Here is a 14,052-nt window from a genome sequence, read left to right as displayed (position 1 = left end):
TAATATATTATCTCCGTACATAAAGACCGACGTGAGGCCAAACACTCGTGAAACACCAATAGTTAAAATATACGACAGTATGCAGACTGACTGCTTTTCACAATGAATGCCCATTACTTCAAAGAAAAGAAGAATTTGGCAGATGCCAGATCCCATTTTATAGCGCCATTAGTGTTATGAAATACGTCCCACATTCAGTGTTATGTTATCAAAGACAATTTGAGGCACTTCTTATGAACAAGTTGTTTAATCTCAAGACTCTGCCACACAGTTATCGTCAACATCATCATTGTCATTATTCAACGCATGGCAAAACCAAAACTAGTCGTACTTGAATCCAATCCACCCATCTGATTTTTTTTTAAAGCAGTCGATAAAAACAAACACAATGGCGATATCTCTATGAAGCAAATGGGAACTACGCTTATTTTAATGTCTGTATGCTCATACCATAAAAACATTGACGTACAGTTTTAACCATGTTATGCCTTCAGGTCTTTGTCGTTATATCTCTAGTGTGAAATTGGCTCTATGAATCAACAGGCCAGCGCTGAGCTGCACATGATAACATCACTGATTAGCACACTGATTTGGCTCGTCTTTAAACATATTATTTGCTGCATCTCCTGAAAGCCAGTTTTGGAAATTTTCCTTTGGTTCTGGCTTCACCCGCTTGCGCTCAACAGCAGGCGGGGCTTCGCTGCAAGTAGATAATTCACTCAGAACAGATGAATTCCTAGACTGTCTTTCAAGCGCTTCTGTAGAGACTACAGGAGGAGATAAAACAGAAAGAAAGGTTGACTTGGATTACTCGTGTCCCCGTTATTCGGTTCCCTTGCACTTTTTTGTTGGATTACAGTGGAAACCTGGCGAAAAAAGCAGTTCATTTTCACTACTGCGCCTTTGAATGAGGAAAATTTCGCTAATTTGCAATTTCCTTCCCTACTACTGCCAATGATTATCGCAACAGCCAGTCATAATTCAGGAACAGGATCGTTTTAATCCTCCGAGACAGCGTTCAACTTTTTTAGCCGTTGGTAAGAAGAATGCCAGAAGTGCCGGACACACCTTTACATTGCATTTATAATTTCAAAGTTGATATATTAGCGGAAAACGCCACAATCTCTTCCTTCCATTTTCTATTCTATTCGTTTCTCGATTATTTCGCTTTTAATAACCCCACTTTGCTCCAAAATTGTGGTAGCAAGAAAACAGAATGAGGCGAGCTTTATGAGTTTTCAGTAGGTATATAAAATGCATGCGCTCTTACCCTCTGGAAGTCGCCCAACGGAATCGTCCTTTGCTTTTGAACTCTCTTGTACTCTTTTCAGCTTTTGAAACTCTTCCATTAATTTCTTCCTGGCTGTTTTAAGTGCGTTGTTTTCAGAGCAAAGCTGGGCTACCTTATTGCTGCAAGAAAGTGTTATTAATTTTAGCTGTCTTAAAAATGAATGCTACTTTTTAAAAGATCCTTTTTTTTGTGCAACATTCCTCTTTGAAGCAAAATTAAGGAAATGACAGGAAAGTTTCAAAAATAAGTTCTGGTTTTCAACCTTCAAGAATGTGTAATAGCCAGCACTTAGCAGAAATCTCTCTGAAGATTTAATTGCGGTTTGTTTGCCTCGTGGACTCAGTTCGAGATTGCTATGTGTGACCTTGCTACAATAAAGACGAAAACAGTTCCATGCATGGAAAGAAGCAAATGTCAACTAACAAACAAAATACCTTGCTTCTGTATTGAGTAAACTTAAAGTTGATTTCTCCTTTTCAAGTTTTTCCACATTTTCTTTTAAAGTTTGCGTTTCAGTTTCGAGTTTTCCAAGCTTAGCCATGAGGGAATAAATAGCCACATTAGACACGACTCCTTCTTCATTGTTCTCCTTATCGTTGGACGCCACAGGTTGACCCCTGGAATTGAGAAAAAGAAAACAAAGAATAAAACAAAATTGATGTAAATAACTCTTTATTAATTAATGAAGATGTCACAAGCGTAGGACGAAGGAAGGGTTCTGAATCTCAATGAAGAATCTATCCACACACCTTCGGATTGCACGCTAAAACGCTCTCCACGGAGACACAACGACTTCACAGTTCATAGGTAGAGCTTTCCAGCGTGAATTGGACTTTTTAAGAATAGCAGACCGTGAGGATGACACAGGCAAATGATGACGTTGCTTATTGCTTACAAGTATAATTGCTCAAGTGAACTTAGAGATGAGTGCGCCCTGATTGATCTAAGGTCTCTGTAATACTAACTAATTTTTTAAAATGGCCGACGATTGAAAATTCAAAAGTTGTCAATAGAAGTCGGTAGGCGGCGGAAACGCGCTCGCTGTTAGATCGTTTGGCAACGGCTACTTCGTGAATTGCGATCAAAGACAAAAAAAAAATACTTTTGAACTGAATCTAACATGAATATCTGTCTAAGATATTTTCTCAAATATGTCCCAGAATGCTGGAAGTTACTTCTCGAAGATTTTGAAATTGTTTTTTCCTAAAGGAACTTGCCCCAGGATACAACTGAGAGAACATGTTGCTTTACAAAACGCCATGCTTGCTATGCAAGGATTATTCAAGTCAGCCACCAACCCAGTTCAGATCATACACATACCTACATTTTTTTTCTGCTCAGTATGACAACCAAAGCGAACGTACCTTGGAAAGCTGGTGACTAAGTTATGCTGTATTGTAAGAAGAGCTTACCGCATTATACTAATAGTATCATCTGTCTCAGGTTCCTTCAACCTCTTCATTTCCAGTTTCAGTGATCCGACTTTTTCTAAGCCCCATTCCACCTCATTCTTCAGTAATTTTGTTTCATTGTCGTATTTTTCTTTCAATTTGTACAAGTCATATTGTAGTGACTGAATCTGCATGTTCTTTTGTGCTAACTCGAATTGCAAAGCTTCCATTTCTTCTTGAATTTTCTTACATCTTGCGCTTTGTGGATAATTGCTGCAAATTGAACATGGAAAGAAATATTGGCCATTTCGTATCTCAAATAAAGCGTCATGGGCTGGTTTGTCTGGCGTGGTAATCCCGGATTGTAATGTTGTTCGTGTTTTTTCTTCGCTTTGTGGTTGGTCCAATTAAACTTGTACCACCGCCTCGACCGATCAGATGCAATCCTAGAAGCGATTGCAGCCTGGTCTCTCACGTTTGCCCGCTCTTCAGACAGTTTACCTATTGTTTTACGCTGAACTCTCAATAGCTCTCCTGACATTCATCTTTGTTCTGATTGGCCGTAATAATGACTTATGGGCCCGTTTTAGGACACTCTTTGAATATGTACTCTAACACAATAACTGTACCTTGTTGTTCATCCACTATAGCCTTAAGTCTGTTGCACTCTGTCAAATACTTGTCGATCGTATCCTTAGCTTTCTTCTTAACAGCGTCACACTCTTTTCTGAGCGCTTCGATTTCACTTTGATCTCCAGCGTGCGTAGAATTCTAAGAAAAAGGAAAAATAGTACTCGATAAATACAAAAAGTTCTGTATATCAAGGGGTGGCAATTCCTGACATTATCTTGGAATTCCTACCGCATCGTTAAGCACAAAAGATACAAAAATATGTACATTGAGACATTTAAAAACTTAGCCATAGACAACAACAGCCCCCTTCCTCCAATCCGCAAGGTTTTAAAATGTGTAAAGAGGTTCTTGGATCGAAGTTTCTAGCCTTTAGAAACAAAAAAAATTATTTTTTTTTCCCACAACTTAGACAATTTTTGTACTCTATTTCCTCATGGGTAACTCCTAGAATTCACCATAAGACCCTGCTGAGTGATACAGGTGCAGTGTTCTCCTCCCTTTTCCAGACTCTTGAAATTGATAGCATTTCGTAGATGAATTGCATCTCCGGAACGGAACGGAACAACAAGAAATGGTTCTTCTCCTCCCTACGTCCACTTGACTTACTTGTGCAGTTTCTCTTATTTGGGCGAGGTCTGAATGAAGTTGGGTAAGTTCTGCGTCTTTTTTGGCTCTACTTTCTTCAAGTTCTTCAATTTGTGGAAGATGCTCCTCTTCTTCATCTGCAGAGACCAAAGATAAAAATTGTTTCTTTTTAAAGCGAAATTTGTTGCAATGAGTCAACTATGATTGTAAGGACATAGAAAGGACTCTATAAATGGCTCCTTTTCAAGGCGACATTTGATGTAACGCGTCAACCTTGAATGCGAGGACATAGAAATCACTGTAAGGATAATGAAAACCGGAGTCCTCCGTTTTGACTTCGTCTTTTTCCATGAGTAACAGTGATGGCAAAGTAAGCTTAAAACGGCAGAAACCGCCAGAAACTACAACGGACACACGGGATGTGAGTAAGTTTTATTGAAAAAACTAAAAGGGAAAATCAATTTAAGACATGCTCTTGAGAGCAAAAATATAATTTGAAGGCGGTAACGCGACGCGACCACGAAAGCCACATGGGGAGTCCGTACCGGTCTGTCTTTAACTTTATTCTCATATCGCGTCGCCGCGACTTATCGCTTGTATCTACTTTTCTCGTCCTTCTGTTGTCAATTCTTCTTCGAAGGAAGACTTATTCTTAATAACTGACAGTATTCGATAAAGTCACGTCCCTTTGTCCCAATCACTTCTGCCGCCACAGCCGAAATCTACACTTAGAACCCATTTCTACTTTCTCACTCATACCTTACTACAAGCGCATTTGTAACTATTTGCTTGGGCATCAACATAATGAATAGCAACCATCGTCGAGACAAAAGTCACATGGGTGAAAACCAAGAATCCCTGCCGAAATGTATTTAAGAGTCTTCAAGAAAAGGGATTTGATATGTGTGTGGTACAGACTTTTAACCCGTTATAATGCAAGTCAATCTCGTCGAAATAGGTAAGAAGTGTAAATCTCGTCAAATTACAATCCAGGAAAAATATTAAAGTGTAAAGTGTTTAATAAAGTCACAAACAATTAAGATTTCCTTGTAGTAGAGACCAAAGGTCGTAAACCATTGAAACTCGGCTCCATAAATATATGTTATTTGCCGGCTGGGAGGTCCGTATGGTGAAAAACTGTGACCGAGGTCACAGTTTTTCACCATACGGACCAACCCTTAGCCGGTAAATAACATATTTATTGTTTTTAAACTTGACGAAATTCTTTCCGAAAGAACCCGAATGATTTATGGCCGTAAATACGGCAAGATCTTCTATAAACTGAACAATTTTTGAGTGAGTAAATGGTAGTTAAAATAGAGGTGATGCAAATTTAAGAGAGATGCCTCAGCGAAACATTTTCATTTGCGTAACGATAAAGGTGATTTAAAAGGCTTCCAAACAAACTTTGAAACATTATTTTTACAAGTATCTGTCACAATCTGACACCTGTCAATTAGAGAGCGCCCAAGAAAAAAAAAAAAGCGTAGGAACATTTGAAAACCAACTAGTTTGGCAAGGACTGTCACGACAATGTTTTCTTCAAAATCAGTTAAGGATCTAACGGAAAGTATTATTCACTCTCATCGACCATTCATGTACGAAGATTTACCTATGTTCATTAAGTAAACGGCGAGGAAAGTAATTGTGAGTAAATTCAATTTTTTTATTTTGAAGTTGTGAGAGTTTGCTCGTTTGTTTGCTGTAATGGCGTGTTTAACTCTGATCTTTCCTTCACAAAAAGCTAAATTCGAACGGCACACTCCAACGAGACACAAGCGAATGTAATGCGGCCTTTCTCAAAAAATTCCTTCAATTTCTGTTGTGCAATTTAAGGTACAAATGTCCAAATTGAACGGAATTGGAAAGACTCACCAGGAGCGTATATTTGTTGTAGAACTTAAATCAAAACTTCGCTCGCTCTTTCACTATGAACAAATTGCTCGAGAAACTTCAGATATTAAATGAATGAAAGTTCCATCGTGCAGTTTAACTGTAACCAAATACCTCACGTTTCAACTTTCTGGGTACTTTTTGTGAACGATTAAAACTAATTGCAGACGGTTTTTAGGCTGCTTGTCAACCAACGTAATGACACTATTGTCTATACAAATTCATTCTGAAACCAATATTTTTCTGTCAACCAAAGAGATTTGATAGAGAGAAAAGAGAGGATTCATAAGTTATTTATCGGCTTGAGGTAGTGACCGACGTGTTTGCTTAAAAATACTGCCCAGCCGCAAAACGAGGTATATTTATGAAAAATGACAACGAAAGTTGGGATGTATTCGGCGACTCACGAAAGCGTTACCCGTGGCCCGTGGGCAGAGATAGGAAAATATTGACCGGGTAAAGAACCAATCAGATTGCAAGATTCGTTACCGTGCCCTCTAAAAAAACAATAATTACAGTTCTTTTATAGAACATACCTATTGATTACCAAACAAATGAACTCCAGGCGAGTTATTCTTTATGCTTTTGTTTAGCTCTGTCTGTTGAGGCGTCACAACTACTGAAGCGCTCTTTTTTCATAGGGGAAGCTGACATTCAAGTGCAGAAATGATCCACGCAGGTTTAACTCAAATTTAAGCAATTGTAGAGAATTCGAAGAAGCCTAAAAAACATTCAGGCTTCTAATGAATGCGTGCCTTCCAGCTGCTTGCTAGGCGCCATTACCAACTGAGCTGCGAAACCACACGTTGCGAGCAGGGCAATTCGGCTAGTGGGTTCTTTGTTCCTGTTGTGAACATTAGATTCAAAACAGAATTCAATATTTCTTTGTTTTTTCGATAACGTTTGTTAAGTTTGCCTCCTCGATAAGGTTGCAAAGTTACTCGCTTATGAACAACCTACTGAATTAAAACGGAAACTCTTCAACTTGCGCAATCTTCGCAGAATGAAAATAAATAATGGCGACAGCAACAGGCCCACAGAAATTTTGCAAGAAGGAATGAAGTATTTAACGAATTCGTTCACACTTTTTAAAGATAGTGTTCGCGACGGATATTCTAAAAGCGTGGAATACCGTCTACCGTCACGATATTAATTTTTGAAATGATTATTCACACCTGTCCTATAGACAGACTCATTATTGTTTTATGGGGTTTTTCATGATTCCTTTTGGTCACTTTTATTTTGCTTTTTGGCGATTGAAATTGTGGGAGAAGTTCCCAAAGGAAAAGATTTGGCCAATCAGTTTAAATTTTAAGACTTTCCAAGGCTACCTATTTTATTACGGAGTTTTTTTTAAACTTTATAATTAGAGCTGTTAAATTATTCTGAAATGACGGTCTTTGCCCCATATGCCAACTGAATGGGAAAACACAAAACAGGTTTTTTTAATTGTTAATATCATTATTCAGTGAATTAATAAAACTGTAGAATTGTTTTTCCACAATGCAGAATACTAAAGACTTACATTTCTTAAAATTAGTTCTGAATTAGTTATTCCCAGGGAAGCTATCTGAAAATAACAGCAGTAATAATAATATCTAAAAACAAATGTAAGAGCGACATAATTCTTAGAGTATCTCCCATTCTTTTTTTAAAATTTTTCGTCGTTCTCTTGTTTTATTTTGATGATTGTTTCAGGCAAATACTAATAAATATAAGTAATAAGCAAAATATATGCACAAAGGACGTTGGAGGAGATATTTAAATACGAAACTTAGAAAAACTGTAGGAGGATAAATTTCCTTCAGTGTCGCTGCCCTTTCATTAATAATGAATAGCAATAGGGATAACACTTCAGCGCATCGCATGCAAAGGTCCTGACTGTGCGAGAGATGGGCAACCGATGGTTGCTGCATTCATCTAATGGTGATGAAAATATATCCTGGCAAGATTCTGAGGATGAAGCGCCGTTGCTGCCCAGTGTTTTCTTTCAGATCTTTCCTCTTTTTGTTTGGAGGCTGGTTCTACACCGTGACAGTTGCAAACCAAGGTGAGTTAACTTTAACATTGCTTTGTCTAGGTTTCATTAAAATTTACTTTTGAAGTCAGGTGAATCCGGAATTGAAGGAAGCTAAGTCGAATTGCCGAACTAGGCCGAAAAATAATGCATTTTGTGGATTTTGAAAGCTTATTCCATCACATAAGGTGATAGGGCTCTGAATTAAAAGCTAATGTGACCATTTCTAAGAACTTTGAACACGACGAAATATGATTTTTTGTTTGCAAGTATAACTTTTTCAAGTTCATTAAAAATAATCAACCACGATTTTAGAGGGGGCTAAACAAGTTTAGAAACTTTCAAGACGAGTACCATGCAACAAACTCAGTCGTCTGTAGGACATAAATCGGTATATTTTGATGAGACTTTTTGGCGAAGTTTCCTAATTTCTAATTTCTGATAAGAATTTATTCAGATTATTGAGTACTGCCTGCCGGTCTTATATCATATCGAGATTTTGTCGATTACTCGTATGATTACAGAGCGAATTGGACTCCACTCGGTCCTATTACCACTATTAATGGTACCTACAGATAGTAAAACGGTCCGTTTTTGCGTGAATTATATATATTTCAAAAGTTTTTAATTTAAGTGATAATATTTACACTAACATATAGTCCTGCGTGACCTACGTTTGGTTTTCTAACATACCTTTCTACGAGAATTTAAATCACGCACATTGGTAGAGTGTCCTGGTTAAGAAAATTACGCTTACCATGTATTTCGTAGATACACTTTTGGTAAACAAAGAGATATCAATGCCATAGGCTAAAAAGTTCTTTGTTTGACCTAGAAAGAGAAAAACTGCTCTATGACATTAGGTTCAAGCGAGAAAGTGGAAAAAGATGGTTGAATCTCTGTTTCACTCGAACTGAAGAAGCTTGATGCTAATATACCTACACCTAACGCTAACATTACCTTGATTAAGACTTAAAGGTATTATAATAGATGTAAATTTGACACAAGGTAAGGTTTAACTTAGCATCTCCGCAAGAAGCTTTTAAATGAGAAAAGCGTTCTTGAAGTTTTATTTCATTCCAAAACATTATAAAGCTGTTGCTACATCGTAGGTGAGACTGGAAGCTTAGTGTAAAGCAAACAATAAAAAAAACGCTTGTTTGTAACTCTCTTGACTGTACAGGCGATGATCGAGCAGGGAAACTATTTAAAATTTCCATAACCTTCCTTTCCCGTTTTGCGCTTGAATGATAAAAATCCGGCTAAATCAAGTCTAAAAATCAATTTAAAACTAAAAACGAAGGACCATTGAATAAATTAAAGAGACAGCAGAATTGAGTGAGGGATTTTTAAATTTTGATTTGACACCACGTTCTCTTCGCTAACGAAAGAACATGTCTGGCACAAAAACAATATGTCTGGCACAAAAACAACATGTCTGGCACAAAAACATTCGGGGAATAATCTCCCAGTGCTAGGCCTATTAGATTAAGGATTACTGTATCTGCAGGAGACACTGGAAACTGAGTGCAGTGAAATATACATAGGACGGGAAGCTAACCAGAAATTAGGGCTTGGAAGTTTGTTGTGGCTGCAACTGCAGAAGAAACTAATTCAAAAATTCCTAAAATTGTCTACTTTAAGGGGAGAATCCTTGTCTTTTACACTAAATTATCTTTCAAAAAATCATGCTTAATGTTGGAAAAGTGGATCTGCAAATGTAAACAAAAGGTGCATTCCAATCAACACAAGGGATTTAACTGATTTCTTAAGAGCACAACATGGATTCTTTTCCAAAGAAGTTGCTTCATCACAAATCCTTTTTCATCCAGTAGTGGTGTGTTATAAATAAACAGCTAAATGCACAGGTGGAAAGCAATTAAATTTTCCAAGAATTCCAAGGCTGTGAAATATTATGTTTATGTGTTGTCAAATTGACGTATGCACAGGTTAAGTCAATATTTTGACATTCCGACGCAAATGAATGCCTTAGTCTTTCGTTCTTTACAAAGTTTCACTTTGATCTGTTTTGATCGTGATAAAAATTCTCAGGTCACAATCTCCTCGGTAACTGATCGCAGTGATTCGGTAAATTCAAGTTATAGGTGTTTCAACAAGCGGGGCTCGAAAACTCATCGAAACTCACCTGGCCGCCATGGGCTAGGAAAGTCAAGTCGAGTCGATTTTCATCTCCTGGGTGGAGGGAATAATGGCTGAACAATGAGAGGGCGTGTATGTCACATGACTATGTTTATAGTCCGCAAAATATCTTGTTTCTTATTAGTGAAAAAAGCATAAATAAGTTATGAAAGAATAAGGAAATTTTCATACAGCATTGTTTAAAATCCAAAGCTTTTCCAAAACATGTAGAAATAATAAATTTCATTCCTAAAACGCTCCGAATAAAAGCTGTTTTTTTTTCGTCACAATTATTGTATAAATGTGATCTATTTAAAGAAAACGCTAGAATTAGAACTGTACCTTACTTACTTTGAGAAATACTTCGAGAAGTGAATTTATACCTTTTCGAAATAATATTATTGTACAGACTTACTCGTACCTTTGATTCCTTCAGTCTCTCTCTCCCTCAGAGATAATTTGTAAAAATAAAGCCGTATGATATGAAATTCTATCACAGTTATAGATCTTAATTTTGTTCCAACTTTGCGAGATAAGTAGTTCGTAAGATGAAATGTTAGCCAAAAGCCTTGATTACTGATTTTTTACCAACTGTGCGAGAGGGCTGTACTGGGGAATATTGGCCTAAGGTCACAGCGATCCGTAGAGAAACATCCGAGGACCAATAATCCCCAGGACGGCTCGAGCAAGTAAGGTAGGTAAGTAGACCGAACATTTCTTGACTTTGCCCTGTTTCGTATCCAAAAATGTACGGCTCATGGATGTGTCAGAGCGCTCAGATTTACCTCACGGCTATCTTCCCATGTAATGAAAGTATCATTGCTCGATAACTATAAATTGATAAAACTGTTCTTGGCAATATTTGAGCTGGCGCCTTCTCTTTTAAGACGATGGCTCATTTGCGCAACGACTAACCTGCAATTAGACCATCACTGATTTAACATTGAACAGAAATTTGGAAAATTGACTAAATTCCTAGCAGACGTAGGACTTATTCCAGCTGCTCAAGCACCAATAAAAGGAAAAAACATATCTGGGGAACACGAATTTGTTTTACTATTTGGCGCAAAAAAAAAAAAAGTCCAACGTGCTTGTCAACATATCTCTAACCAATCAGTTGCAGGTACTCAGTATCGAAGTCTTATGTTTGACAAGCCAATTGGAGGATATGCTCTGCAACAGCACGTTTTCAAACAAATATATTTGTCCATGGGACTTGAGCCCCATAGCGACTGCAAAAATAGGTGCCTCATGGAAAATACCTGTGTGTCCGTCAACGTTGGCCAACCCAGCAAGAAAGGACTACGGGTCTGTCAACTGAGTGATTCTGATCACATTCAACATCCTGATGACCTTAAACCCCAAGAAGGATACCAGTATTGGGCTACAAAGGTGCGGATATTTGGATAGAACACAATAAAATAGATTTATTTTCCAATTCTCTTTGGTATGGCTATGCTGGGTTTTTATGAAGAGAAATCCCACTAAAGATAACTTTATCCCTGCAGAATCCATGTTCAAGCAGCCCTTGTCTTCATAATGCAACCTGTCTAAATGGGTTTACAGTTAAGAGATACATTTGCTTGTGTCACGTTGGTTTCAAGGGAAAAGATTGTGGAAAAAAAGGTGACCAGAAGCTGAGAATTTCTGTAAATAAATATCAGGTTTACCTTCATGCTGGCGTGTTATCTCCTTCCGTAAATCTTTCACTTTGATACGTCTCGTGATAACTCGTTATTATTATTCTTTTTCTTCTTATTATTATTGTTAGTTACTAATTTTTTTTGGTTGTTCCCACCTCCAATGTTCGCGGTTGATATCAGTTTAAGAAATTTTGTATGGTTTTGTATTATATATAATCTGTCATTTGAAGGCTAAATATATAATGTAGACGATTAATTTTTTCATGTCCCTTTAAAGCTTGTGAAATAGTTACGTAACTCGCAAGTACTCGAACGCACAACTTTTTTTAAAATTATTGAAGAAGATACGATTTAAGATTGTGTATTATTACATTAATCAACTGCGAGCCTCTGTGTCATCTTTAAAAGAACTGTAAGAGATGGTGCTATAAAAAATATGTTGATATGGGCTTGTTTGTTTTCCCCTCAGTTTTTAAAGCAATTTTTACAAATCTCAATGCCATTGGAAGATATGGTCCAACAACGCTGGGCAGTCACTACACAGGTCAGGATCATGACGGACAAGTTACACTGTCCAACGGTATTCAACAATGGACTGTGCCGTACACTAGTTTCTACAAAATAAGAGCGATTGGAGCAGCAGGAGGGTACGATTCATACCCTAACAGCCCTCAATACCGTGGAAGAGGAGCAAGAATAGTTGGAAAATTCCGTTTAAACGAGGGTGAAGTTATCCAGATACTTGTCGGTCAAGAAGGAGGAATAAACAAGAGGGATCGATCCTCTGGTGGTGGTGGAGGTACATTTGTGGTGAGAGGAACCGACACGCCTTTAATAATAGCTGGAGGCGGAGGAGGGATAGATTCTGCAGAGTCAAGACATGCAGGATGTGACGCCAGCGCAAAGACAACAGGGCATTCTGGATATAAGTCATGGTCAGGAGGGAGCAATGGGCATGGTGCTCAAACTGCTGATGATGGTAACTCAGGTAAGATAATACTTTGATGATCCTAAACCCCTCATTAATGAATGAGTTAATGTATGCTTCAAATTTAAATCATCGGCCCTAATCCCACACAAAACAAAAAAAGAAAGAAACAACAACCCTTAAAAAAAAAAAACACTAAGACTTCCTAGGAAGAGGACCAGTTTATATCTCCAGGCATATAAAAGGTAGATATCAAAATCTTAAACTTAATGGATGGCAGCTCGATAGAATTAAATTATATACAGGTTTGAACACGCTGACATTAAGGATTTAGTTAAAAAAAGGGGCGTTTCGTTTACTAAGAATCTACTCCTCATTTTGTTGTTTTATTTGTTCTCAGGTGGTGGTGGTGGCGGGTTTTATTCCAGTGGAAGAAATGGAGAGAATTTCAATGGAACCAAGGGAGAGGGCGGAGAAGGTGGTGATGGATTTCTTCAGGGAGGTGAGGGTGGGAGATCTGTGGATCACAATATTGTTGGTGGGTTTGGTGGAGGAGGTGGAGCTCATGGATGGGCAGGAGGAGGAGGAGGAGGAGGAGGAGGAGGAGGAGGAGGAGGGTACTCTGGGGGAAGTAGTGGAAGTGGTAGTCATGATAGCTGTGGGGGAGGGGGTGGCTCTTACAACGATGGAGAAAATCTGAAAAATGAATGTTGTTATAACAAGGCTGGTCATGGTCAGGTGGTTATCACGTTGCTGTAAAAAAAAAATCGACTACGTGTTATCATAAAAAGTGATTATGAGATAAGGGTTCATATCTTTTTGATTGGCAGCCTAATTGTTCTTATTTATAGCCCAAAGGCAAATAGAGCTCTTAGGATATGAGATAATGTAGAAACTTTGTTTTTCAGAAATAGAGTCTCCCACGGTATACTTTTTCACTAAGGTCACGTAGAGAAATGACGTAATCGCATGGACGAGACATCCCAAAGTGCAATCTTACGAAGAAATTGCAGTGGGAAACAAATTCCCAACGATTATATCTTCTGAAAGCTTTGGCTGATTGTTCCTACTCCTTCTTTATTTCAAATCTTTACTGACCCTCCTCTGCTGATCCTCAAGAAGATTAGTAAAGATTTGAGTTCCAGCAGAAATGACTGACCCCTGTCACACTGGATTAGTTTTGAGTCGATGTTTTTCGAACGCAGCTCTGATTTAAGGGTTGAGCATGGGTTATCAGATGGTGAAAACAATTTTTCAAAATCTCTCCCGAAGTAAGTAGAATTTGCACGCTGCCATAAAGACACGAAAATGCTAAAGTTTCGGACCAAAAGTAAGTAGAAAGTATTTTATTGAACAGCATTTGTTAAAAAGCATTGCTAGTTCTATGGAACGTTCCTCTTCGATGTTTGAGTTATACCTATTGCATAAGTTTTTCTCTCTGTTTCTATGATAATAATGATGATGATGGTAATAATTTCTCTCTGTTTCTACAATAATAATTTGTATCACACCCTTTGACAGTGTGTTTTAGG

At 37.9% G+C, this 14,052-nt stretch overlaps 3 protein-coding genes across 4 annotated transcripts in view; 1 reads left to right on the top strand and 2 right to left on the bottom strand.

Moving 5' to 3' along the window:
* Nucleotides 1-463: 463 nt before the first annotated feature.
* On the bottom strand, nt 464-2,876 carry LOC149051836 (uncharacterized). The gene is made up of 4 exons (XM_089214915.1): nt 2,704-2,876; nt 1,726-1,908; nt 1,271-1,410; nt 464-767 (listed from the first exon to the last, which is right to left on the bottom strand). Exons 1-4 carry the CDS (start codon nt 2,874-2,876, stop codon nt 571-573), a joined length of 693 nt encoding a protein of 230 aa, XP_089071041.1. The 3' UTR covers nt 464-570.
* Nucleotides 2,829-14,052, bottom strand: part of LOC113664677 (uncharacterized) — a 39,989-nt gene continuing 28,765 nt past the window's right edge. The window contains exons 33-34 of the mRNA XM_089202366.1: nt 3,312-3,453; nt 2,829-2,955 (exon numbers count right to left, since the gene is read on the bottom strand). Of these exons, the coding sequence (XP_089058492.1) occupies nt 2,888-2,955; nt 3,312-3,453 (210 nt within the window). The 3' untranslated portion in view covers nt 2,829-2,887. The remainder of the gene's footprint in view (nt 2,956-3,311; nt 3,454-14,052) is intronic.
* LOC113664678 (uncharacterized) lies at nt 7,604-13,420 on the top strand. 2 transcript variants are annotated; one of them, XM_089203077.1, is made up of 5 exons: nt 7,604-7,843; nt 11,067-11,341; nt 11,458-11,575; nt 12,062-12,580; nt 12,921-13,420. In XM_089203077.1, exons 1-5 carry the CDS (start codon nt 7,717-7,719, stop codon nt 13,277-13,279), a joined length of 1,398 nt encoding a protein of 465 aa, XP_089059203.1. In that variant the 5' UTR covers nt 7,604-7,716; the 3' UTR covers nt 13,280-13,420. The 2 variants fall into 2 exon arrangements, with proteins under 2 accessions (XP_089059203.1, XP_027036107.2); XM_027180306.2 differs by lacking the exon at nt 7,604-7,843 and adding an exon at nt 10,542-10,647.

Source organism: Pocillopora damicornis, chromosome 1, assembly GCF_964200805.1.
Source record: "Pocillopora damicornis chromosome 1, jaPocDami1.2, whole genome shotgun sequence".
NCBI classification, from domain to species: domain Eukaryota; kingdom Metazoa; phylum Cnidaria; class Anthozoa; order Scleractinia; family Pocilloporidae; genus Pocillopora; species Pocillopora damicornis.
The sequence above is the reverse complement of the archived record's forward strand: the minus strand, read 5'-3'. Positions and strand labels throughout refer to the sequence as shown.